Source organism: Ambystoma mexicanum, chromosome 14, assembly GCF_040938575.1.
Source record: "Ambystoma mexicanum isolate Mex_15411 chromosome 14, UKY_AmexF1_1, whole genome shotgun sequence".
In the NCBI taxonomy this organism is placed as follows: domain Eukaryota; kingdom Metazoa; phylum Chordata; class Amphibia; order Caudata; family Ambystomatidae; genus Ambystoma; species Ambystoma mexicanum.
The window spans coordinates 608,539,911-608,564,634 of record NC_090940.1 but is presented as its reverse complement, the minus strand read 5'-3'; the positions used below and the strand labels follow the sequence as shown (position 1 = coordinate 608,564,634).

Here is a 24,724-nt window from a genome sequence, read left to right as displayed (position 1 = left end):
GGGCTTAAGCCCCCAACCGTGCAAACACTACTCTCAAGTCGGGCCCTAGTATGGCTCCATAAATGGGGGTTATCAAACTCTATGAAAAGATGTTGGGTGACAATACTGGTCTTGCCCTTTAGATGTCACTATTGCCACATGTTTAGAATCATAACATCTGTTTCAGATATTTGGAGTTAAAACATTTCTTTTAGTTAAGCCCTGAAAGGAAAATGATGTATAGAGAAAAAACATTGTTTGATTTTTGTAACCGTTCACTAAAGTGTTGCCATTAGAATGATTTTAATACAATTAATTAAAAACGAATGATGGATTTCCTTCAAAAGCACTGGAATCTGTATTGACCTGTTTTGATTTAATTTTCAAATATGTGTATCTCCTATTCTGACTGTGCTTAGTCATGTTCTACTTGGGAGACTCTCCATTAGTTGCCCCATACACAGGACGTAGCGTAAAGGCTCTGTAGCAGCTTGCATTTCTCAGGCCGCGCCAGACACATCTTTGGCTCACCCTCAAATACTGCTCTGTGACTTGTTAGGGCTCACCTAAATTGCTTACACTGCTTCAAGAACTGCCTCCATCCTTTGCCAAGTCTTTGCGCCCCAACAACAGGCTCACCCCACTGTAGCAAAGTTCCCCGACAGGCACGGGTCTTTTTGCAAGGTCCCCAAGTCTGAAACATGGGTATCTATGCTGCAAACCGATCATCCTGCCTGTGTTTTTTCCCATACACGGCTTCTCCCCCAACCTACGGTGCCCAAGCTTCTCTTTACGTGCTGCATCTTCTGACCCACCCGTTATTTCTCTTCACCCCCCCGCTTTAGGTGGACGCTGAGCAGTACTATGGAGAGCTGGAGGAAAAGCTGACGGATGAGTTCAACGCAGAGCGCAACCGCATCGGCCTCAAGCGCCTCGACATGGCCTTCGTCACCTTCCAGGACGACCGGATGACCGCTGTGTGAGTGCCAATGTCTCCTTAAGTTATCAGTCAGCCTGCTTGGGACTGTTCTCGCACTCTCAAATAAGGTCCTCTTTCTGTTACTAATGTTGTAAAGGGAGACCCCGTCCCCTTTCAGTTGTTGTGTTGTGTGAGGCAGCCCACGTGTTGGGATAGGCATAGCACCCGCCCCCCAGCGTGCTAGAACATTCACTGGGCGACTCCATGAAACATCCAGCAATCTGGCGCTCCATTTGAACTGGTCATAGCTTGTAATCCAGATGATATCGCTGATTAATGGGTTGGGACCAGCTGCAGTCTGTACAGCTGATATTTTGTGGGCAGGTCAGGATGCCTGGTTAAGTGGTTGGGACCAACTGCAGGTTGAACCAGCCGGGTTTTGTGTCCAGAATTGTAACAGTGGGTAATGGGTTGGCACTAGTTGAGGTTCGTATTTCAACAAGTATCGGATATGGATGGCAACGATTGTTCAATCCATTCCTTCTATAGGCAGGAGCACAAGTCGAATGTTGGGTGCCCGAAACAAATGGGCAGATTACGCAATAACCCGTTCCCCCATGCAAGAACCTCTTGTCCTGTGTAGAATGATGGCCGCCCATCCATGTCCCTCCAACAATTATGGGTTCGTACATGGATATCCGCAAGCCTTGAATGGTGGACAAAGCCATACATTCACTAATGTTTATTTTATTTTATTATTGCATCGTGTGACCTAAGTAAATAGGTCTTAACACAAAAATAATCAATTCCATTTTGGATTATTTTTCACACAAACAACCGTAAAAACATAATTCTGATTTATATTCAGCCGGAATAGATTCTCATATTAAGACAAATTCAATTTCAATTTCAATTTGAATACAAAGCCAACAATGTTGATCTAGAACAAAAATCCGAATGAACCGTTTCCCATAAGGACTCTCAAGGTTGTAGTCCAGAATAGTTAACCTGGTCCCTAAGAATATTCTTTCTAAGCGAGCTTAGAGCTGGACATTCATAAATCGAATGCTGTAGGAACTCAACCGGCCCAACACAATACCCGCATACCGCGTCATTTATACCCGTCCGTTTCCATCTAAACCCGATTTCTTTAGGTGGCAGTACACTCAGACGGAAGTGCAGCCCGGCATCTGGCAAACCCCCATGATGGGTATAAAAGTAAATGGGGGGGGGGGGGGCACAGCTTCCTTTTTTCCTGTCAATTTCCCCGAAATGTTTATTTAGCTTATGCGACCTGTCTCCGGTCTTAACCCAATCAAATTCTCTACTTTCCTTTCTGGCCACTGTGTTGTTCGTCACTAGTGCGTCTTGATGCAGCCTCAAGAAAATCACGGATTGACTGAACCAGGACGCTTTCTTTTAATGCCCTTGATAAGTCCATGTTCGCAAAAATTGAGTATTGTGGGCGTTGACAGCTTGTTGCACATAAAAGCGCTCTAACAAATGTTATAATTTAATGAGTTTAAGCCCTATCGTATAATTGATATAGGAACAGAGCTTGGTAAGCCAAGAATGTATTTCCACAAGAGACCCTCTACCTAATCAAAATCATACGTTGTCAGCTGGTAAGAAATGTCTAAGCTTTGGCATGCCATTGGCGCCACTTTTGCTTCATACATTTTAAGCAAAGGTTTAAGGGAAAATCTTCCAAGCTGACGTTGGAAAGATCTCATTTGGCACGCCATTTGCTTTGCTCTTTGAATTACTTGATCAATTAGCCGTATTTTGTGCCTCCCCTCCCCCACCATAAATATCGAATCCTAGATATTTTTTTAGGAAGCACACTTCTTCCAAATTCATCGAATAAAGGTGCCAACTAGAGGTCTGCTTTCTATGCCCTGCATGAATTACCAGCATTTTTGATTTTTCGGTGTTAATAGTCGGGGCATTTCTTGTGGCATAATGACCAAAGGTTAACAATAGGGGCTCTATTCCTACCCGAATGGATCTGGTAACAACCCCAAAGGTTCTGTATCCCATCACATTTAGTGGAATAAAAGATGACTGCCAGGTCTGCGCCTAGGTCCGACAAAAAAAGATTGAATAACATTGGTGCCAAGACGCATCCCTGATGCAGTCCGCTCTGTACTTGTAGAGGGGCTGTCATCTGACTGCACCGGCCCATTCTGACTTGTAAAGTTAGACCAGAGCGCAGATGCGCCCGTACTGCCAGCATATGTTATGGGATTCCCCAATTTTTTTGTTTTTTTTCACAGCAAGTTATGATCCACTTTGTCTAATTCCATTGACAAGTCGATCGAAACTGCGTATAAACTCGGGGGTTTGTTTTCTCCAAGCTCTCTGCTGAAGATGGCCGATGACAAAGCCTGCAGAAGTAGTCACCACCCTCTTATGAAACCGACTTGATTCGGCTTCAAAATACCAGAGGTATTTGCCCAGGTCATAAGCTCCGTTAGGGTCAATGAGACAAATACCTTTTTGCTGTGTGCCATCCGTCAGGAAACTATTTTCGCTCTAGTGCGGAATTAAACACTCTAAATAGAATACCGGACCAGAAGTCTGGATCACTCTTGAGGACCCAGTTACATAGTCCTCCCGGGCCTGGGGCTCTAGAGTGACTTAGTTTTCGAATTATATTTTCTATGTCTTCTGATTCAAAGAAAACATCCCCAGATGGCAAGACCTCCTCCTTCTCTACTGGCAACAGGCTCGGCCCATACAGATTAGAAAAGTCAAGTGACTAAATGGTTCTTCAGGATTGTCCTATCCCAGAATCTGATTTTGATCTTGATTGTTAATAATCAGCCAAACATTTTGTTCACTTTTATTTAAAATGGCAGACAAAATGTATTCACCTTCCATTCAGTGTTTCAACACCCGCATCCCCTTAGCCTTCCGTTTAAAATTTAGTTTTCCCTGTTTCATTTCTGCCATACGTTTAGTCATAGGCAGATTTGAGTTTTTGACGTAACAAATATTTTTTCTCATTTGTCGTGTTAAAGCCTGAATCTCTGGGATATAAACCCTTCGACTAGTAGTTAAATAACACCTTGGGCCTTTTACCCATGCAATACTTTCTTCCAAAATCTCAGTAAACACTATTTCATGGGATAGCCCCGGATCGAATGTTTCAAGGGATCTTTGTTCAGCATTAGAGAAAAAGGTCCTACGTTTCCCCAAAACTTTTATCATTCCATGTTAAATGATCTTTAGCCATATTAACTGTATGGTTAAAATGTTTGTTGTCATTTAACCCAAACTTTGTACGCTCCAAACTACCTCTCCGTAGCGAGTGATCACTGGGGCTTGCATCAATCACATGAAACTGTTCGATGCTTTGGAACGAACTTTGGGAAACGTACATAAAGTCAATTCTAGAGGAAGATCTATCTCAATGCCAAGTAGGACTACCCTCCAGGTGCCCCTTGACATTTAAATTTAGTAGAAACAAGTTCCTTTCCTTCAAAACCAATTCCCACTTTCTCCCCCTCCCTAGCAATGTTGACTTTGAGTTTGACCTTGTACACAGGCAGCCCGTGTTAAAATACACATCCAATATCAATTGGTCGTGCTTGTTCAAATTCTGACAGTACATACAAATTAGCCCCAGCCACACCCGGATGCAATTTTGGGTCAATTCCTTGTGATTTGCATATAAATTGACCATCAGAATTGACCCCAAGCTACATCAAACAGACTCGCAGCTTGATTGCAGGGTGGGAAAGAGAAAACGTGGTTCATAAAAATCCTCCATTGCTGGCTTATTGATTGCTACAATTAGACCCCCATGAGGACTCCGGTGGGCTTTTCCTATAGCCATTTGTTGACAAATTACCTACCCATCTACAATCACCTCCTTAGTCAAAAAAGACTATTGAATCATGAAAAGTTGGGCTTCTCCACATCTAGTAATGCCATTTTCATTGGAGAGTAAGTGACTAAAGCCTTGTGAGTTCCAACTAATAATACTAAAAACTTCCTCCAGCAGCAGGTACCACTGTGTCTCTTATTTTTTCAGACTCTGATACCCAGACCCAACCCATTCCAATGTTTTGCATCAGTTCAGTGGCTGTTTGTGTTGGTTTTATATATGACTGGGTTAGTTGAACACTTGATAAAGCTGATGTTACTGGTTTAATTTCAAAACCCCCTTAGTCTCAAGTCTTCCAAATAAGGGAAGAAGTATCCTTAAAAAAGTGTCAATGAAACATCGATTATTACGATATCTAAATTATAATCGTCAAAATGATCCACCCTTGTGATATCGCTTGAGGCGATTCCTCGTAGTGCTAGAATCTCATGTAGAATAGTCAAAACGGTCTTTCAGTTCAAAATAAGATCTGTCTCATCGTGGAACAAGTATTCAATTATGAAACGATTTTATCAACAAAGCCCGGTCATAGTTTGGTTTGCATAACTTATACCATACGATGATGGATAGCCTTTTTTCGACACATCGTTATACATTCCCATCGTGATATCGGTCAGCGGTTTCTTCGGGAACTGTGAGATTTGCTTGGGTAGATGCATTTATCTTTAGAAAAGGATGCTGTTTGCTATGGGTTGATTTGACTTAGTCCGAACAATTCGGTCTTGAGTTGCCACGACCCTAGCCATAGTATCTGTACTCGTAGTATTCTCCGTTTGAGGTTTGTTACCACCTATTTGATTGGTCTCCACTGGCACTCTTTCTGTTTGACATGCTATTTCAATCTGTCTCAAAGCATCTTTTTTCACTTCTATGTGAAAATACCTCTTTATTAAGGTCTCATGAGAAAAAGACAGATTTATATATTTTTTTTACAGTTCGGGGGATTTCACCCCCTGACTCCCACTTCTTTGCTCCTCACGCCACCCTGTCCTCATCCCCCACTTTCCCACACTATTACAGTGGCAGATCAACTTCCGGATCGGTTTCCAAACCATCAATCAACCCCCTACCTCTAGTACACCAGAAGGGATCCAAACAGATTGGGATACAAGTGAATTATAAGACCTCCTTGTCCAATTTTGGTAATGTGGACGGAACGGCAGGCTTAGCTCCGCAAGGTTGTGGATTGTTGATTACTTACAACACAGCCAGAATACAATTATTACCCAATGATAAAAGGGACTGTCCAGTCAAGGTGTATACAAATATCTACTTTATTATTACTACAAAAGACAGTTCTAGCACACTACTAAATACAAACCACCCTGTAAAGGAACACAGGGAACAGACATTTTCACAAAGAAAAGGGATGCTCCCTGGATACTCACAGGAGGATAGTTGGTAAAGTAATCTTACTGTTCAAGGTTACTTGGTTCCAGCACCAAGGGGACAAAGGGTCGTAACTGTCTCTAGGGGCCTTCAGAGAATGACTGGGGGGGGGGGCAGAACCACAATGTACCTGGTGCTGAAGAGGTTCTTGGTGCTTGACAGCGTCAAGGCGGTGCAAGGGTGCTTTACAGCCCTTGAGACAGAGTTAGTGGCGGGAGACAGCTGCCGGTATCAGACAGTAGGCAGTTTGGCAAGCAAGGCTGGATGGGCGTATGCAGGCTGGGTGGCTCAGGGCCAAGAATCGTTGTCTCTGTGCTTGTTGGTGCGTCTGGAATGCTGGTTGAGGTGGCTCAGAAGGCTCTGGTGACAGCGGCATGAGAACAGTCAGTGGTGCAGCCGGATGCGGTTTGAGGACTCGGCTGTCTCGGAAATGTCCTTAAAAGATGGACGCTGGATGATGCTTGTGTGGCACTCCTTCTAGCTTCTTCGCAGGTCTTGTGTCGCCCTTTCAAGGCGGGCGGCCCAAAGCTGAGGAGAGTGGTTGCAGGCAACAGCATTGTCCTTTCGTCAGAGACTCTCTGGCACTTCTCACCTAGGATGCTTGCTGGCAGAACCTAGCAGGGCACACTGTGTGCTAGTGGGGTACCGGTTCTGGAGCTGCTGGATGGGTTTTTGAGTCTGGTATCTCCCTCTGTTCCCTGGGAGATGTTTCTTGCTTCCCTCTTAGAACACCTGGCCTTCCCTCACTGGCGGAGGATGTAAGGTAAACTGTACTTTCAGCCCAGGTCCAAATGAGTCCATCTTCTTACTCCTTTCAAGGTCGTCGAAAGATCTGCTAAGTGAGGGGTTCAGCCCTCTCTTAAAGCCAAATGGGCCCCAGAAATTGGTGCAGGCTAAGCACACCTTAATGAAGCATTCCTGGGTCCCCACTAACAAATTTCTGTTATGCATGAGGGCAGGACCAGAGTGCTCTGTAACAGGACAGATGAGGGATGGCAACATATACCCAAGTCCCACCCATCTTCCTGTCTGTTGTAGATCAAAGTTTCTCTCTGGTAAATTGAGCCCTCTGTGACTCTTGATTAAAGTGCAGGTCTCCCTTGAAGTATGTGGCAAGAGCAGCCTTCCTGTCTCCCCCAAATCACATACTTCTCCCCTCTGAAAGGTATCAGCTCTACAGGGGTTTGCCTATGGTAAATAGTGGACCCAGACATGCATTTCACTGCCTTTCATATAGAGGGATGGGAACTAGCTTCAAGTTGACACATTGCATACCAAAGGGGAGTTAGCACCGCCTTTCCTGTTGTCTATTCCGGCAACCAAGCCACTTCAAGGCTTGCCTCAATTATTTCTCATTAGTATGCATTGCCAACCGCGGATTAGACAAAGGGAAAGCGGACGATGGAGCCTTTGATATTTATATTAGGCCACCCATGGCTGGAGGAAGGTGTGCCTTCCCCCTTCTTGAGATGCTTTGATGTACCCATGGCTGTCCCATTCCATCTGAATATGACAGGGGAAGACGGCGCCTGTAGGCTGCGTCTTCCTGGGGTACACATAGCTATGTGGTTCATGCGGCAAGCAGATAAAATCTGCGCGGAATGACCCCACATATTTTCCGGAGGCTGATCTCCCATCATTCATTTTCCTTATCAAAAAATCAAAAAGTCCAGGCGAGCACGTTCTCCCATGCAGATGGTCGAATCCCTCACAATTACCCCCCCGCCACCTCAACACTTCCCTAATCCAAAACACATACATACACACAACAGACAGACCAACACACATGCACCCACACACTTAACCCGTTCTCCTCATCCTGCCCTTCCAGGTCCTGCTGAGACTGTCAGCCACAGCGCACACTCGTGTGCGGCAGGGGCATGACAATTCCATTTAGAAAGACCGTTCGATATGGTCACGAAGCAGTCTTTCTAAATCCATTTTTTAAAAGACCCTAATAAAAAGATCTTTTCACCTAGAATGCTATCTTCTGATGGTCAAATGCCGCAGTTTCCTCCGTTGATGCATTTTGCAAAGTCTTTTTTTTCCTTTTTTCCCAAATAAAGATGCAACTTTTTGTGGCTATGCTCTCAAGTTTTGTAGAGGTTTCGGCTCTTATTGAAGGTGAACATCTCGGTCAGCCATATCATCATTTGTTTTGGTTGGGACATGTGCAGATTTCATTTTTGGCCCGTTCTTAATATTTTTAGTTTCTTCTGGTTTTTAGTGCCTGTTGGGCCCGGCCCCTTTGTTCATAACCATTCACCTCACAGCACTTCTGTTTCTTCTGTTTCCTACAGTTCCCAACCAATCTAGAGTGGGAGATTTTTTTTTTGAACAATTGGTTCCACAAGTACCACACTGGCATTGCTCTATGCTGCCTCTGCTGGTATCTGGGCCAGTCTTATGAATTCCTCCAGGGTGTATATTGAGAGTGGGCTATCATCAAGAGTGTTTGGAATGTTATCTGCCACCAGAGGGATTGTGCTTTTTGGTGCCAATGACATATTTGAGTTGTGCAAATTTGTAAGGATTAGCAAACTTGCCTCGATGTTCAACAAGTGATTATTCATAGTTGCAGATCTTTCAAATCACCCATTGACACCGCTTATACCTTAATTCTGATTTTATTTCACCCAGGCTATCAGTAAATATTGTACTAAATACTGATTTAAGGCCCACCAATGTCGAATCACAACATTATACCTCTTTGGTTGGTTCCATGAGGATGCCAGAATGTGTCTGTACCTCTCCCCTCCATAATTCAAAAACATTGACGAGCGAGTTTCGAACGAAATGTAATGCAGTCAAGGTTTCTTCCCTTGGGCCCTGTGGCTGAGCTGTTTGTTGAACCGAAGTCGGTGATGGAGGTTTGCAACTTTCAGCTGTGGCCAGGATTGCATTTGGCTTCTCCAGTATAGGCTGAGGGTCCATGCATGCTACGGGAGTTATAATGTGACTTAAATTTAATACCCTTCCTGTTCCTGTGCATCCTCAATTTGATTACCAAGAGTGGATAAATCTGTTTGTTGGCTTATCGCCAATACACTTGTTCTTCTGTCCACATTTTCATCCATTACATATCTTGAATTTTCTAGTTCGTAATTGGTTACATCACCCAAACTTCAGCTGCTCCCTCTTGAGAAGAAATCTGAGATTGTCCCTTCATGGATGAAGCCGACAGTCTATATTTGTTTCAATTTTCAAGAAGATGCTGTAGCTTTTTGTTGATTGGCATGGGGCTAGATGCAATGTTCTGTACGTAGGCTCGTTTCCTTCTAGTATCATAAAGTTGATCATTTGTCTATGGCATGTGGTCAAAACCCTCCCGTGCATCTACCTCCCCTGCTATTAAGTCAAATTCCATAGCTTTTGGGTCATCACACTTTCAAGATCCTAAATGGTGTTCATTTTGGCAATATATTCACATACTAAATCAGTATGCTCAAGTTTTTATTTATTTAATTGCATATAGTTTATAACAAATGTTTGCAATGACAATAATTTTTTGTTCCAATACAGACAAACAGATCAAGAAAAACAACATTATTAAAGCAGAGATTAGAAGATCAAAATATCTTTAAAAATCTACAGTTCATAGACAAAACTTTCCCCATCTAATCAATAATTTGTTTTAAGATCAGTTCCCAAAAATTAAAATTGCTATATTCAAAGAACTGTCAATACTATTTAAAATTATCGACCAAAACTGTTCTGTCTTTAAAAAACATAATCACAAACAAAGCTGCCAAAGAATTCATAGCGCAAATTCAATAAGAGCATCACAAACAATTATAAGGTGAAAAAGTGGCTCTGAATCCTCTGCACAAAACCGACAGGTACGATGATTCCTTAGGGTTTTCTCCATAGCCCCATTACCTCCCTAGTAGGAAATGCATTTAATTTAAAACGCAGCATATCGTAGCTGTACTTTCTAGATAAATGCTTTTCCTCAAGTTTTTAGTTTTTCTATCTTCACTATGACCATACACAAAATTGCGTAAATCAATTACCATGTAAATATTCTAACACTGCAAACAATGGTCAAGCCACCGACACACTCTCTGGGTTTTTACCTAGGCAGCCGCTTCCGGCACTCCCAATACGGCCGAACACCTGCAAACCGCTACAAATCTTTTTTAACTGCTTCCCTCCCCTTCAAGAGTAAAAGGCCCAGGATGGTGAGGCAAGCAGGAGCTAGAACACTCCACCAATCAGTGGTTCAAAGGGCGTAAGCCCAACAGTCGCCACTCCTATCCTTTATAATGCGTGGGCAATTCGAGCACAAGATTGTGGCTCAAAAGCTTAAGCACCCTGCACCCACAGACTACTTTGATGTTTTTTGTTTATTTTAAAAAACAAACTTACTATTTAGGCAGGTTTAGGGAAGCAACAAACGGCAGGTGGCAAGTCACAAGCTAAAAAGCTAGAAATGGTCTAAAGAAAAATAGCAAGTAGAAGGCTAAAGATGAAGCAGTTATCCAAGCTTCACATGGCTCACTTGGGTCCTAGTGTTGACAATACTCCCAACACCAACTCCTACTGTAAGCCTCTAATGTAGGCAGTGTAAATAGCACAGTAAATAGCTGTTGTACTGTCTAGCGACAGTCCGGGGGTCCACACAAAAAGCAGGCAGCCCAAAGCAACCACATCCTTACCGCATCTTGGCTCTCATCTTAGCTCTCAGCTCAACAACGGCGAACTACAGGCGTGCTGCTGTGGATGACTGGCGATTTCAAGAGGCTGTCCGGGTCTAATGCAAAAGAACAGCCGGCCGCATTAGCTGCCGTCCTAGCTGGAAAACCTGCTACAGACCCGCTCCTGTGTGGCAATGGCAACAGGATTGTAGTCGGCACACAGCACTCCAACGAAGCTGTTCCTGGCTGCTTTCAGTCCCGGTCTCTCTACACTCCCAGACGAAAAATCAAAGGAAAGAACCTCTGGACGCTCACAGCTCAGAACGTAAACTACTCGTCAAGCCGCACCTCAGGGATCAGTAACCTGGGATCAGTAAGAGAGGCCGCTTATGACACAATCCAAATCCAAATTACTCTATTGCTGCACGTTTGTTACTTTTGGACCAGAGCTGGAATAATTGGTTGGTGATGAGTGAAAAATGGTGAGCGGGAGCATTCATTTTCATCCATTGACCATTTTGTCTGAAAAACACAAACCTTTTTATTTGTTTTTGCTGTTACTCGTGAATTCCCTTCACATTTGTTGATCATTTTTTTTACTCTTTGTTTTATTATTTAAGAGGTTTTTAAAATCTTTATTTTACTTACATTGGTGATCTATGAATGATTATTTAACCATGGAATTTCATTGCAGAGAGAAATTGTTATCCTGTGTTTTGGTTGGCAATCCTAGATTCTCTGAATCCAAAATTAATTTTTGAAATTTAACAAAATATCTGAGCTTTTTCAAATATTTTTATATTAGACAGCGTGATTAATGGACTAGCCTGTTCAGTTTCCAAACACAATAACATTGCTCATGACCTCTTTGTCTATATCTTCTTCACCTCCCCCACAGGGTACAAATCACCTCTGTCCCAAAAAAGGCAGAACCTTACTTTTAAAATAATCTTCAAACCAAACAGATCCGGGGATCTGGGACTCGTCGGACAAGTGAAGTGTTGATCTCTTTAGGTATATGAAAAGTTGGGTTACCCGATCTTTGAGATGGACACTGATTTTTAAAACTCATAAATAAGGACACGAAAAAGGTGCACTTCGCAAGTTCCTATTTTAGATGTAGCGCTTAACCAACTAAATACATCCATCACAAGAATGGATTAAGTTGTACTACTCTGATGAGCTTTAATGAGGGCGAAACTTGTGTCAGAGAGACTTTGATGGTATATTAACAACCCAGAGGCTGTTAGACTTATCCTAGACTGGTAAATCCTTGGGTCCTATTCTCTTCGCGCGGAAGGCATGACACCAATCCAATGCTTACACCATTTGCCAAACACCTGTATTGAGCAGGGAGTATATTGAGTGCAGTTGGTGTGACAAATTCATTTAAGTAGGGATTCTGCGGGTCTAAGATGTGACGGTGTCCAGAGGTCCTTTTCCTGTTTTTATATAACTTTTGTCTCACTAATGCTTCAGAGGATTTTAGTTTATCAAACAATCCTCACCATATGAAACTGCTATGTAACTGGTTCACAGCAAGTCCAGCTTTTTGCACTTCAAAATTATTTCTGCAATTAGCAACTGCATTGTGAAATCTATTATTCTCTACATTGTCCCTTCTATTATTTTATTTTTGTACATTCTTAAGTGTGAAATTAAAGGGGAACTCAGATGTTTGCCAATTGGAGAAAAGTGGAGTTTTCCAGCTTTTCCAAAAAGTATCTTAAAAGTCTGTTCGCTATCAACTCATGTTCTCACTTTACCCTCCATGCCCTCTACTAAAGGAATGGAGGCCACACGCATCTTCATAAAATTGATGGGTTCTCGGGGCCCTCTCTATGTCCCCTAGAAACCACTGGAAGTCACTTTTTGTGTGCAACCTGCTGGGCAGCCATTTTGATTTTTCATCAGAATGCCCTAGCCAATAAAATAACTACACTTCAAATTGTCAAAAAAAAGCTTCATTACCCCCCTACTGAACCCCTCCTACCAGCCCTACTAAAGACACGACCGGACCAGCAGCATTCAAATTCACCAAAGTATCCATCCAGGAAACTGAAAAAATTATCGCATCTCTGAAGCCCTCTAATTGCAAGGGTGATAATTGCCCTGCCCAACTAATCAAGGATGCTGCAAGAGACTTCGCCCCCTTCATCGCAAAATTAATGAATGCCTCCTTCTCAACTAATACTCTCCGAAGCAACTTAAGAGTCATGGGTTTTACCTCTTCTCAAGAAACAAACTCTAGACCCGGCCATCCCGACCAACTACAGGCCTATTACTACGATACCCTTCCTCCTCAAGATAATAGATAGAGTAGCCTATCTACAAATTCAAAACTATCTTGAAGCCAACAGATTGTGGGCTCCCGACAATCCGGTTTTAGACCACAACATGGTACTGAGACGGCCTTAATTGACCTCAAGACACAAAATGACGAGATCAATGACAAAGGTAACACCGCTATCCTGCTCCTTCTCAACTTGTCGGCAGCCTTTGATCTAGTGGACTATGCAGTTTTATGCAAACACCTAGAATCGGCTGCCCACTTCTCAAGCGAGGCCGTAGCTTGGGTTCAGTCTTTCCTTGACAGTAGAACAATGAGAGTTTTCTCCACATCGGCATCGGCGGACCCAATCCAAACAGCACGTGGTGTCCCACAAGGCTCTTGTGTCTCACCAACTATGTATGATATATTTACCAAGCCCCTATTTGACAAACTGGACAGACTGGGTGTCACCTACACGAATTACGCAGATGACACCCAGATCCTCATTCAGCTTTCGGGCAACTTTGTCTCTGATACGGCCTTGGTAAATGAAATATACGTCCTCATTCAGGCATGGATGGCATTCCATGGCCTCTGCCTGAATGACGATAAAACAGAGATCCTGATTCTTGGTTCCGCCACAAACCTAAAAAAACTAGACGCCAACTACTCTGCTTTCAATCTCGTTGGCAACATAATCGCAGTAGCCAAAGAAGTGAAAACGTTAGGATTTTACTTGGACTCCACCCTAACCTTGAGAAAACTGGTAAACTCACTGGCACCATCTACCACCTATACCTGTAAACTTATTAGATCGTGCAGACCTTTTCTAACACAATCTAGCTGTATTATCCTCGCCAATGCCCCTAATACTATCAAAGCTAGACTATTGCAACGCCCTATACCTGGGAGCCAATAAATACATCACTAACAAGATCCAGACACTGCAAAATAACGCCCTGAGAACGGCCCTAAACTTTCCTACGAGAGAACATGTATCTGATACAAGAAGAGATCACCACTGACTAAAAATAAGTGACAGGATCACACTAAAAACAGTCTCGCTAACTTTCAAGTGCCTCAATAATGCAGTTCCCCCGTATCTTATGGAGAGAATAGTCAGAAGAACATTGGCCCGCCCCTCCAGAGCGGCTAACTCCCACTGCCTACAGATACCTAGATTCAGGTTAAAAAAATCAGGCGGACATAGTTTCCCAGTAAAAGCTGCCCAATATTGGAATGTACTCCCACTCGATCTTAGAACAGACCAGTCCTATACAGCTTTAGACGCAACACGCTTAACTGGCTACGATCCAACGACCAGCATGACTAACCAATATGCACTTGCCTCTGAATCTTTCTCCTGCACTTGGCTGTACCCTGATTCTATGTATGTATGTACTCTCCACTCTGTATGATTCGATGTATGTATGTACTCTCCACTCTTTATGATTCGATGTATGTATGTACTCTCCACTCTGTATGATTCGATGTATGTATGTACTCTCCACTCTGTATGATTCGATGTATGTATGTATTCTCCACTCTGTAACTAAGCCTCAACTATCCTTTGTATTCTGCTGCGTCCAGTTACCTAAGGGTTCGGTGTGCCCTACAAATTAATAAACAAACAAACCTTACCGAACGCTGTCAGTCTGCGAATCCCTAAGGTCTTGCAGTGTATGTTTGTATTTTTTTTTTCATGTGTTTGCCGCGCACACAACCCGTAGGTATCTAGGTGCTAGTTTCATTGTGGATGGGCAGGTTATTTATAATGCTTTGGTTTTTTTTTTTTTGCTTCCGAGACCTGCGCGTTGCTACAGAGCTATCCTACCATCCCACACGCAGTTTGATTCTCAGTTCCAAATCACCCCACTCCCTTCTGCAGGGACTCCTTTTGAAGCCGTTCATGTCATTATTCTACTTCACATTGGTGAAGCGGAGAGTTTCTTCTTTTGCTGAAGGTCTAGTCGTCAGGATACATGTTCTTGTTAGCCCTACTCATGGCTCTCCCATGTTTTAGGTTACGACTGCAACGTTGTCACCATTCACTGTGCTGGCTAGGTCTGAGGGGAGTTGCAGTCCGAAATATCTCAAAAACTGAAGGTTGCAGACCCCCATCCTATTGGGCGGTGGGTACCCTGCACATTCCGGTGCCACTAGTTCAACCACAGCCAATCTCAAAACTTGCAGGCCCATTCCCGGTGAACTGCAAGTTTTCAGACCTGTAAGTGCACCAGTCATGATGCTTGAAAGCCTTGCTTCTGTAACAATTGGTTTCACCTCTTCCTTGCAGGATCATCAAGGATTACAGCCAGACGCGCTGTCGGAGAAGCCCCCAGCAGTCTTCCGTGACCACCGTAGTGAAATCTCACACCTGGGGGGTCCAGTATGCTGCCTCACCAAATGACATCATCTGGTAAGTGCACTGGGAAGTCTGGTGTGCAAGCCGCTGCTGTAGCGTGCTAATCAGTGAGAATGAACATTACCTGGCAGGTTGGACATGGAAAGAAATGGTGACCTTTAGATACGGTCCCACCAGGAATGTCAATTGTGGATTTCAAGGCCTGAGAATCTTGAACTCGGGCCTGGCTGAAAAAGTGAATGTGAAATCTACAGGGGTTCCTGGTTTCACATAGATGAGCGTCTTTTGCTTCTCATGGTCCTACACGGGCTTCTGCAGCTCTATGATCGGACTATCCGTCAATTGGACAGGACTGGGGAGCAGGCGGTCGTGGCCTAGCTTTAATACCACCATGACTCACCTTGGAATTTTCTATCATTTAATGTTTAGTTGCCCCTTGGAGACCACGCTGCCCCATAAACCAACACTGCTTCTATATTAAAGCTTTTTTCCTTGTTTGAATTCAATTTTTTTCTTTTTCATAAACTTTTTTATGTTGATCATTTTCCAATTTTATTTGCTGTCCTGTAGTGATGGTATAGATCAACTTTTGTCACTTGTCGCAACCTATTCACTTAGATGGTGATTATAAATTTGTTAACACAAAATGTAAATTCCATTTAATCCAGTCTCCACTCACGCCGAGTGAGCCACACAGTAGCTAGAGTTTCAATTCTTCAAATTTTAAAACTTGATTGTTTCAAGGAACAATTTCCTTTCCGTCTCGTTAGTCTCTTGTTCATTTACAATTCACTTTACAACTAAGGATAAAACTTGAACTACAGTCTATGGCCATAACGACCTTGCTGCTTCCTCGTCAACTCTACGGCCTCTACTGCTTTAGTCAACCTTCCCCTAGACAAATGATTTTTAAATAGACCTCCTTGTTCAGAAGAGACTTGCCTGGCATTTCGGTGCTAGGTGCTTGTGGATGGTAACAGACTGATATGCTAATGTAAGTATCTCCTCTCTGAAAGGTACAGTAGGCTAAAACATGGTTAAAGATCCTACTGAGTGCACACCTTCCGACAGAAGAGACTATTTAAGGCCTGCTCATCCTTGGATAGATTCTCACATTTTCGACTAATGTTAAATTAGGTTTACTTGATATGTCAGCCCCAAGCTTTTCCTTCATTAGTCTTTCGGTGGTAAACTCTGTGCATTCACCAAAATCCTTTCAACTAAGTCTCCAACTTTTTACTGTTTCCGCAACAACACAAGACAGTCTCCTCTTTATGCTTTTTGATGAACCCTAAAAACAGACGTTTTAGACATGGTTTTCGGTGCTTACTTGGGCATGGCCATCAAATGTCGCAAACACTTTTGTACGAGCGCGATATAAAATATCAACTATCCAAAAAATTCCCATCATTGGTTTTTCACGTTAAATTGTCTTCTGCTGCCGCGCCCTCAGATTCTTCTTATTAGCTTTTAACTTTACTTTAAACAGTGGACATTTATGTAATGGTCTCTCTGCAAATTGTGCCTTACCAGGTCCCTAACTAGACACAACACCTCCTCCCACTTTGTCCCAATACTCTCTCCTTATAGATGTGTTATGCATGTCGTGGATATTCGTGCACATCCAGTGCTTCGCGCAGTCAGCCTCTACCTTCTGGTCTTGTTATATCTCCATGCCCACGCTTAGTTCCTGCTCTATAATTGTTCACTATTGATAGATTTTCTGGTTCTTGCTTCAAATGTGCTGTTAATCTGTCCTGGTTTAAAAGAAAAAGACTTGCTGAACATTCACCATTTTTGCCCACGTTCGCCTTCTGCTTATCTGCTGTCTAATATCCTAGCTTTCATCTTGCAAATTCCCGGGACCAAACCCCTTTATGATTTATTCAATCATTTCATTCACTTCTCTATTTTGGTTCCATTTGTTGTTGTTTTTGGCACAGTGGTTTATCCTGTTTTTTAGACTGGATTCTTTAATTTCTCAGTGAAAATCACTGACTTAATCATGAATCCAATATCATATTTCTGGGTGCACTTTGTTTCTGTTTCAAAGAAACTTTCTCCACTCCATGGTCTCGGCCTTTAGTGACCTGTACAATATTCATTGCCCAAACGTTGTTTACTCATCAATTTAAGTTATGGTGATTGAAGATTTACCACCATTTTAAATCTTATTTTAAATTGATTTTGAAGGTATTAACGTACATTTTGATGTACTCATGGATTTGAGTACTTGCATGATTTGCTTTTAAGAATAAGCTTGTAATTATATTAAATGAAATTGGTGTATTTCTGACTTCCCATCCCGGTCCCCCTCGCATTAGTCATTTCAGGATCTCTTTGACTGTCTTAAGGTTGTAGAAGTGAAGCAATCTAAAATAGAAATACCTTTTCCTTTCCCGGTCTTCATCTTTTTGACCAACCATGTGCCTGCACACGTAGGGATAATATGACTGTAACGCCCTACTACTGGATGGTGGTATATGCACCCATGTGATTTCAAACGGACCCAATTACTGGGAGAATGGCTTTTGCCATATCACCTCCACTTTTATAACTTGATAGGGCACATGCAATCTTGCAGTTATCTTTAATTCCTTACTTTAATTCCAGCAACGGTTTTCTTCACTGGTTAAGTCTGCGTGTCTTCAAAATTCAGAAAATGCCATTGCCCCATACTTTCCAATCTATTAAATTATTCAGGATTCGGTTTCATCACAATTTCCCTAGACTTTCTTTCGCTCTGTGAGCCTTCCACAATTGTGATTGGTTATTTATAATGTGCTTAATACCCAGAGGTTTATAAGTGCGGACCCGGGGATCGAACCTGTGTTGCTCCGTGTCGTCTTGCTTCCACTGCGAGCACGGTGCCCCTGAGCTATCCTCCCGAGACAATACACTCCATTATCCTTCCTTTCTTTTTTGTTCTGATTGCGTTCTGTTTTCTCCGTACTTTGTGAATCGCAATCCTCCAGATTTATTTTCGTGGTTTCCTGTAAACGTCTGCATCCTGTTTTATGCATCCTATTCAGAGCTGACCGTTCTCTTGCCTCATCACCAATCCACTCTTCCAAGCCTTCCATCTCTCATCTTCCCGCCCCCACTACCCCTCTGGGATCTTGGATGGTCCTCACTGTGCATGCAAATAGAATACAGTTTCTTTTTATCATCACCAATGAGGTTTAATATGAATTCAGTTTCACCTCATTCAAGATAGCCCTGGCACATTATTGTTAAGAAACAACACACAGAAAACCCTTCAATCTTCTAACATTTAAATAAATGGAATGCATAGGGTTTATTCTTATTGTGCAGACTGATTGATAAAAGCTTTCTTGCTATAAACAGATGGATAACAGATAAAGTGTTATTCCAAATAATAGCCTGGAGTGTACACTTCAAAGAAGATGGAAGGGAACAGTTGAAAGCTGCTGTTAATACAAGAACCCTATTTATGCATTCTTGACACTTTCTGCTCTCATTTTTGAAAATAAAAGGATTGCAAGGTTCAAGGCATGTTACAACTCACTTAAACCTCGCCGTGCAATTGGTCGAAATTTGTTGAAAGTATAGCTAGGCCAGACAACTAAACTGGAATGTATGGTTAACTGTGTGTGGTTTGATGCCCTCAATATAGCCAAAACAGATGTTCAAAATGGCCGCCTCGTTGTATACCTTTTTCTGGATGTCACTTCGTAATGTCGTCATTTTAGTGGTGGCGGCTGCAGGTCGCTTGAATAAAATAACATTTTTGGTCAATGAGGAGTATGCCTTTGTGGTTCCAAAGAAAAATTCTCTTTTATGTTTGTATAGCGATCATCTAACAAATACCCATATCAAGAACATGTCTGCTCTCTAACCTATATATTTTCCATCCATGTTTCTATCTGGTTTATTGGTCATTTAGGGAGAATTTGTCCTTGAGTGGCTCAGTCTGGTGGGCGCGCTTCATCGTCCTCAACATCTGCCTCTTCATCCTTCTCTTCTTCCTCACCACTCCTGCCATCATCGTGAATACCATGGACAAGTTCAACGTCACGCACCCCGTGGAAAGCCTGAAGGTGAATATATGAGTTGAACGTGTGCTGCCGCTCGGCGTAGACAGGGTAGGGCCTGAGCGGGCAAGGACCACACAAAATCTGTAAATGCCCACTCAGTAGCAGTGTGTGGGCATTTACAAATGTTCATGTCATTCCGGTAGGCCCCAACTACATTAGCTTCAGGCCTCAATTGTTAGAAAATCTTGGGTACGTGTGGTAGGGTCACAGTGCAGACTAGTTCAGTAGTTGACGAGCATCAACAAGGCTGAATTCCTATTTAAGAGTTATGGTAGCCAGTGGACAGTCTGAGTGCTGCATACATTGGGTCTCTATGACCTTGGCACAATTTCTGATAAACATTCTAATCATTGGGCTTGGAGATTAGTTCTGCACCTGGCCTTATCCATGATGTGATGTATACTGTACCTGGCCCAGATCATGATATGGTGTCTGCTCTGCGTGGCCCTCCCTACCCATGATGTGCTGTGGTACTGTACCTGTCTCTCTCTCTGTGATGTGCTGTGAACCACATCTGGCTCTGTACATTGTGTTGTGTACTGTAGAGCGCCAGGGGACCACTCCGGTGGTGATAGTGCGTGGTACAAATACCCTTTAACATAACATTAACACCTGGCCTTACCCATGATGTGCTGTATAATGTACCTGGCTCTATCCATGTTTTGCAATTTACTGTGTTTGCCTCTATGCATGACTTACTGTGTCCGTCCGTGTACTGCGGAGAGAAGGAAAGAATGGAGTCGAAGGTGACACCCAGGTTTTTTGCCTCACAGGAAGGCGTAGGAAGAGGGCCCAAGGAGGGCGACCAGAGTGAGAGTGGGAAAGAGGGGGAGCAGGGGTTCCAATGAGAAGGAGCTCCGTCTTACTGGCCTTAAGGCAGAGATCTTTGGAGGCACACCAATCCTGAATAGCAGATAGACAGTCGGGAATGAGCGAGAAAGGAGAGGAGGCTGAGGAGAGCCTGAAAGAGAGCAGAGTGTCATCCGCATAACACTGAAAGTTAGAGGGGAGGTAGAGATCAGGTGGGCCAAAGGGGCCTAGTGGACATTGGAAAATCAGGGTGAGAGGATGAACACCACATGTGGAGAGCGATGTGGCAGAGCGAAAGGAACCAAGTTGGACCTGGGAAGGTCGGTCCAGGAGAAAGGATGTCAACTACTCCCGGGCCTGATCTGTGATGCCCAGGTTCTCATGGAGTCGATTGATCAGGGTGGCGTAATTCACTGTATTGAAAGCAGAGGAAAGGTCAAGGAGGATGAGGACAGAAGGAAGGTGGAGTCAGGATTAGAGAGTAGATCGTCACATGTGTTCAGGAGAGCAGTTTCTGTGCCTCTGGCTGCGCTAAAGCCAGACTGATGGTCATGGAAGCAACCCACAGATTCAGTGTGGAGAGTAAGCTGGGAGATGGCCAGATTTATAGAGTGATGGAGATCGGGTGATAGTTTGCCAGACAGGTAGGATCGGCAGAAGACTTTTTGAGGAGGGGGTGCACAAGGGAGTGCTTGAGGAGAGAGGGGAAAGATCCAGTGGCAAAAGCGTGATTGCAGAAATCAGCCAAGGCTGGAGTAATGGTGACAATGTGGTCCTTGATGGTTCTGGAGGAGCAGAGAAGCACCTGTTTGGACAGCACTTTCATAGATCGGACTTGTCTGGAAACATCGCAGGTGTTATCAGAGAGAAAGAGGAGAAAGATGGAGAAGCGGCCAGAGACGGGTTGAGAGAGGTAGAGGGAGAGGAGGGAGAGCATGGACAGGATGTCCTGAGTTTTAGTGGTGAAGTGAGAAGCCAGAGCAGTACAGAGTGCCTGGGTGGGAACAGGAGAGGTGGAGACTGCAGAAGGGTTGGCCAGATCCTTGAAGATTTCAAAGAGTTGAACTGTGTTGTTAGAGGCCACAGAGACTCAGGCTTGGATGTTGACTCTCTTCTTGGTCATGACAGAGATTCTGTATAGCCTTTGGAGCAGGTGACAGGCCAGTTTGTCAGAGGATGGGCCGAAGCCCTCCACTTCCTCTCAACCAACCTGCACTTGCGTTTTCAGGGCGGCGAGGTCGGAGTCATACCAAGAGTTGCAGTTGGAGGTAGGCTTCAGATGGATGCTCATGACAGGGGCAAAGATGTCAATTGTGTTGGAGATAGAAAGGTACAGGTTTGAGAGGGCTGTGTCGGCAAAAGCATCCATTGATGCACGCTTCATGGATCGAAGGCTTTGCCTGAGGGATAGAGAATTTCAGGTCACAGGAAAGAAGAAAGTGGCCAGTCCAAGAGAGTGGTGAGAGGGTTAGAGAGGGGGATGTCTGAGGAGATGAGAACATCCAAGGTGTGTCCGGCGGAGTATGTCGGACAAGAAGGTAGAACGGAGAGAGAGTGTCAGAGGTTGCGGAAGAGCCCAGAGGAGGGATTAGAAGCATCCAGGTGGATGTTGAGGTCTCTGAGGAGGAGGAGTTTAGAGGTAGTGGAAAGGAGAAAGGAGGAGTATTCATCCCCCTCCGAGAGGAAAAGGGTACCCTGGCCCAGTGGCCTGTAGATGGTGGTCACAGTCAGAGAGAGGACAGGAGAGATCGAGAGCCTGCAGACCAGGCATTCAAAGGAGCAGTAGGCCTGCGTACAAATGATAGCAGCAGGGACCCACAGTGGAAAGATCAGAGCTACTCCACCTCCAGGGCGATTGGTTCTGGGCTCGGAGAAGAGCTTGTAGCCATCAGGGAGGAGAGTGTCAAAACTTGTGACAGAGCAGGCTGTGAACCATGTCTTGGTGAGAGTGAGGAGGACATCCAGGTCCAGTTGTTCGAGGAAGTGACAGATGTCAGAGGAGTGTTTGACAGCAGAGCAAGAGTTGAGAGTAGTGACGTGGAGCACGTTGCCACATTTGAAAGACTTCCGGGGTGGGCTATGGGCTTGAGGTACACCTAAAGGAAGTGGTAGCGAGGCCCCTGAGTGGGCGGAATTGTAGCGCGACGTGACATAGTAGCCGGAGAGGAGGGGGAAGGTGCCAGGGAGGCGGCGGAAGAAGAAGGCAGAGGAGCCAGAGAGGTGCTAGTAGGTGTAGCAGGGGCAGGGAGGAAGTTGATAAGATGCAGGAGACACCGATCGAAAGGGAGGAGATTGGGCTGAGAGCTCTGGACCACGACGGTGCCATTCATGACATTAATGATGGTCTTAGAGGAATGAAGGAGGGCAAGAGTACCCCCCACCAAGTGCCTCCATTGATGGGAGAGGAAGAGATGGGGAAGAGAGCCAAGACCATATGAAGGGTCCATAGGTCTGATGAGGGAACAACAAAGAGGATGTTGGTGAGAGTTTGTCTGGAGGAAGCACTGATGTAGGTATCAGTGATAGGGAGGCCTGGGTTGGAAACCAGGATGTCCCTCTTGAACGTCTTTCTTCCAGACTTAGTGAGGGGATAGGATAGGAGATGGAATAGCAGTTAGAGAAGATGGGGGGGGGGGGAGACGGAAAGCACCATAGAGGGTGCACAGAGGAAAGTAGGAAGAGGGAGCAAAAGAGAGAAGGCAAGGTGCACAGCTCAGTGCTGCGTGGAGGAGGGGTGGCAGGGTTCGCATAGAAGGGAACACACAGGAGGAGCAGAACAGGTGACACAATAGTACAACGGTACCCCCAGAGGGGTGGGAAACTGCATAGTGGGAGAGGAGCTGATGGGACACAGTTCACAGTATTACAGAACACAGATGAAAGGGGACCTAGAGAAGGGACAAAAATACTAAGTATGGCGAACCACTAAGCGGGGAGAGAGCCTAGGATTTTGCATAGACCGAGAACGGTAATTTAGACGATTAGGTGGAAGAACGCGCAAAGGGCGGAGAGTTTAGTAGAGCGCAGTAGTGGCTGCTCCCACTTCCCGCACCTTTTTTACCTTTTGGTCGCTGAAGGTCGACGGCTGCGCTGCATGCTCGCAATCTTCGTTCCAACCCCGTTGTCACCAAACACCTGCGGTGCATAAAACTGTGGCTTTGTCCTGCGAGGGCTTTTCCGCAGAGGGTCCGATCCTCGTTTTTTAAAGGTTTAGATGTGTGGACGTAGGCGCAATGTATTACGTGCCAACAGGCAGCGTCTCCTGTGCACCTGCATCGCACAACACTGCAGCCTTGGCCTGCGAGGGCTTTGCCACAGAGTGTCTGATCCTCGATTTTTAAAGGTCTACCTGGCTCTCTCCATGATGTGCTGTCTACTGTACCCAGCTCTGTCCACGATATGCTGTGTACTGTACCTGCCTCCACCTATGATGAGCTGAGTATTGTACCTGGCTCTACCCATGATGTGCTGTCCACTGTGCATGGTTCTATGCATGATATGCTGTCCACTTTACCTGACCCCACCCATGATGTGCTGTTCACTGTACCTGGCTCTACCCGTGATGTGATGTCTACTTTACCTGGCTCCACCCATGGTGTACTGTCTACTGTACCTGGCTCCACCCATGATGTGCTGTTCACTGTGCATGGTTCTATGCATGGTATGCTGTATACTGTACATGGCTCTACCTATGATGAGCTGTCTACTGTACCCGGCTCTGTCCATTATATGCTGTCTACTGTACCTAACTCTACACCTGGTATGCTGTCTACTGTACCTGGCTCTCTCCATGATGTGCTGTCTACTGTACCTGGCTCTACACCTGGTATGCTGTCTACTTTACCTGTCTCTCTCCATGATGCTTTGTTTATTGTACCTGGCTCTTTGTATGGTATCCTCTGCCCGGAAGTTGCCCAGGACCCCTCACTCACATGTTTCTCGTTCTTTTCCTCAGAACCCCATAGTGACTCAGTTTTTCCCGACGTTTCTACTCTGGTCCTTTTCCGTGTTCCTGCCATTTGTGGTGTACTATTCCGCCTTCTTAGAGTCCCACTGGACCAGGTAATTCTCACTTTACTATTCCTCGTTTAAGACTTGAATTGAGTGCTCTGGGGATAGGCCTGAGCTTTTCAAACCTTTTGAGAACCCACCGCGAATGGTGCCGACTTTTCTTCGACTTATGCCGTTTGAGACAAAGGTTTCGGTTGGCCGGGATCATTCGCGTTCTGAGTGGTCTGCAGAATTAGGATGTATTGTGTCGGATATTGAATGGGAAGGAGCAATTAAAGAAGCTGTCATACTGACCTTCCATCTGAATTTGCGACTTGTGAGGCAGAAGATTTTGGGCCGGTTATAATGAACTTTGGATAAAATGTACTCTTTAGGGCTTCAGCAGGATAATA

At 44.4% G+C, this 24,724-nt stretch overlaps 1 protein-coding gene across 2 annotated transcripts in view; it reads left to right on the top strand.

Moving 5' to 3' along the window:
- TMEM63C (transmembrane protein 63C) overlaps nt 1-24,724 on the top strand; it is a 398,663-nt gene that overhangs the window by 275,645 nt on the left and 98,294 nt on the right. For both annotated transcript variants that reach the window (XM_069638011.1, XM_069638012.1), the window contains 4 exons: nt 825-958; nt 15,385-15,507; nt 19,361-19,514; nt 24,277-24,383. In XM_069638011.1, coding sequence (XP_069494112.1) covers nt 825-958; nt 15,385-15,507; nt 19,361-19,514; nt 24,277-24,383 — 518 coding nt within the window. The remainder of the gene's footprint in view (nt 1-824; nt 959-15,384; nt 15,508-19,360; nt 19,515-24,276; nt 24,384-24,724) is intronic.